Source organism: Siphateles boraxobius, unplaced genomic scaffold, assembly GCF_051911475.1.
Source record: "Siphateles boraxobius isolate OS27281-9 unplaced genomic scaffold, OSU_SipBor_1 197, whole genome shotgun sequence".
NCBI lineage: Eukaryota > Metazoa > Chordata > Actinopteri > Cypriniformes > Leuciscidae > Siphateles > Siphateles boraxobius.
The window spans coordinates 257,223-260,000 of NW_027508807.1; the positions used below are offsets into that span (position 1 = coordinate 257,223).

The 2,778-nt window shown below is 45.3% G+C and overlaps 1 protein-coding gene across 5 annotated transcripts in view; it reads right to left on the reverse strand.

Moving 5' to 3' along the window:
• Window positions 1–984: 984 nt before the first annotated feature.
• stag3 (STAG3 cohesin complex component) overlaps window positions 985–2,778 on the reverse strand; it is a 76,679-nt gene continuing 74,885 nt past the window's right edge. The window contains exons 28-32 of one of the 5 annotated variants that reach the window (XM_077235513.1): window positions 2,720–2,778; window positions 2,325–2,390; window positions 1,461–1,554; window positions 1,350–1,394; window positions 985–1,004 (exon numbers count right to left, since the gene is read on the reverse strand). The exon at window positions 2,720–2,778 is cut by the window's right edge and continues 20 nt beyond it. In XM_077235513.1, the coding sequence (XP_077091628.1) occupies window positions 1,002–1,004; window positions 1,350–1,394; window positions 1,461–1,554; window positions 2,325–2,390; window positions 2,720–2,778 (267 nt within the window). In that variant the 3' untranslated portion in view covers window positions 985–1,001. The other 4 variants (XR_013205781.1, XM_077235511.1, XM_077235512.1 and 1 more) reach the window with 4 other exon arrangements.

Sequence of the window (2,778 nt, forward strand, 5' to 3'; positions counted from 1 at the left end):
AATTACATTTTTAACCTTAAATGGGTTTGGAAGTTTTTTGTATTTCCTAATTCGGGGAACAGACACAGTCTCTATATGATGATATCTTGGTGAAAGAGCCTCTATGTGATGGGATTTATCTGACCTTGGTGACGCGAGACAGCTAGCAGACGGTCGGTTTAGCCAGTCTCTGTGTGTTTGTGTGTGTGTGTGTGTGTGTGTGTGTGTGTGTGTAGAAGACTGTATTGCTCTATATCGGTCTAGTGTGTTTGATTACAAACTGACTAATACACCGAATGCAATAAAAGCATCTGTGAAAGGAATAAATGTAACTGACTGGTAAATCAGAAATTTAAAAATACATACGGAAAAGAGAAATAAATGTGATTTCTTTTATTTTAACAGTCATAATAAAGAAAACTGATTTAACACTTTAAACAACATCATGAAATCAAACAGGTTTTTCTTTTGGTTTTCTTGCTCTTCTCAGTCAATCAGCTCAATGACACACACACACACACACACACACCAACATCAGGTCAATGACACACACACACCAATATCAAGTCAATGACACACACACACACACACACACACACACACACACACACACACACACCAACATCAGGTCAATGACACACACACACACACACACCAACATCAAGTCAATGACACACACACACCAATATCAAGTCAATGACACACACACACACACACCAACATCAGGTCAATGACACACACACACACACACACACACACACACCAACATCAAGTCAATGACACACACACACACACACACACACACACACACACACACACACACACACACACACACACACACACACACACACACACCAACATCAGGTCAATGACACACACACACCAACATCAGGTCAATGACACACACACACACACCAACATCAGGTCAATGACACACACACACACCAACATCAGGTCAATGACACACACACATACCAACATCAGGTCAATGACACACACACCAACATCAGGAGATGATGTCATCAATGAAACAGGAGATACAGAAGATGGAGTCATCATTGAAACAGGAGATGACGTCATCAGTGATGTCATCAGTGAAACAGTAGATGACGTCATCGGTGGAACAGGAGATGATGTCATCAGTGGAACAGGAGATGACATCATCAGTGGAACAGGAGATGATGTCATCAGTGGAACAGGAGATGATGTCATCATTGAAACAGGAGATGACATCATCAGTGGAACAGGAGATGATGTCATCATTGAAGCAGGAGATGACGTCATCAGTGATGTCATCAGTGAAACAGTAGATGACGTCATCGGTGGAACAGGAGATGATGTCATCAGTGGAACAGGAGATGATGTCATCGGTGGAACAGGTCCTCCAGGAAGCTGGCGGAGCCGTGAGTGGACGGCTGAGGGAACAGAGGAAGAGGATGAAGATGGAGATGATGATGACATCATCAGTGTGTTTAACTCACCAGAGTGAAGCCCATCTCAGAGTCTTCATCATCGTAATCTTCGATTTCTGGCTCCTCTTCATCCTCTGAAGGGTCTTCTTGAGCCAGAGAGAGTCTGAGCACACACACACACACACACAGTTACTGAAACACTGCTCTGCACTCTCGAGTCTCTGAGCAGACACACACACACACACACACACACACACACCACACACAGAGTTACTGAAACACTGCTCTGCACTCTCGAGTCTCTGAGCAGACACACACACACACACACACACACACACAGTTACTGAAACACTGCTCTGCACTCTCGAGTCTCTGAGCAGACACACACACACACACACACACACACACACACACAGTTACTGAAACACTGCTCTGCACTCTCGAGTCTCTGAGCAGACACACACACACACACACACACACACACACACACACACACAGTTACTGAAACACTGCTCTGCACTCTCGAGTCTCTGAGCAGACACACACACACACACACACACACACACACACAGTTACTGAAACACTGCTCTGCACTCTCGAGTCTCTGAGCAGACACACACACACACACACACACACACACACACAGTTACTGAAACACTGCTCTGCACTCTCGAGTCTCTGAGCAGACACACACACACACACACACGCACACACACACACACACACACACACACACACACACACACAGTTACTGAAACACTGCTCTGCACTCTCGAGTCTCTGAGCAGACACACACACACACACACACAGTTACTGAAACACTGCTCTGCACTCTCGAGTCTCTGAGCAGACACACACACACACACACACACACACACACACACACACACACACACAGAGTTACTGAAACACTGCTCAGAAGTGCAGACTCACGCGCTGAGATGCGAGCGGACGCTGTGAGAGAGACTGAGCCGCTGTCTGGCGCTCTTCCTCAGGATCCTGTCACACACACGCACACACACGAGGGATTAATCACACACTGATCTGAGATCAGCTTTAGTGTTAGACTTATACATTTGTTACGCTGCGTTACGCCACTGCAAATTTTATCGTTACATATTATAATGCCGTATTCTGTGCAGGGTTCGCTAACTTCACTGTAAACACCTGTAAGTATTGTGGTGTTCCGCCATGTGTCTCGTATTTACGCCATTGTGGCGTTCATGTGCGTTCAACTCGTAAATTCGATTTTTACAACATGACTTGAACACACCATTTATACATCCTATTTGTAGCATGGATATAAACGCATGTTTAAAGTGTAATACTCGTCTGTGAAATCATCGTCGTCCATGTCGTCGCGACGAGTGTGTGAGATCACAGCTGC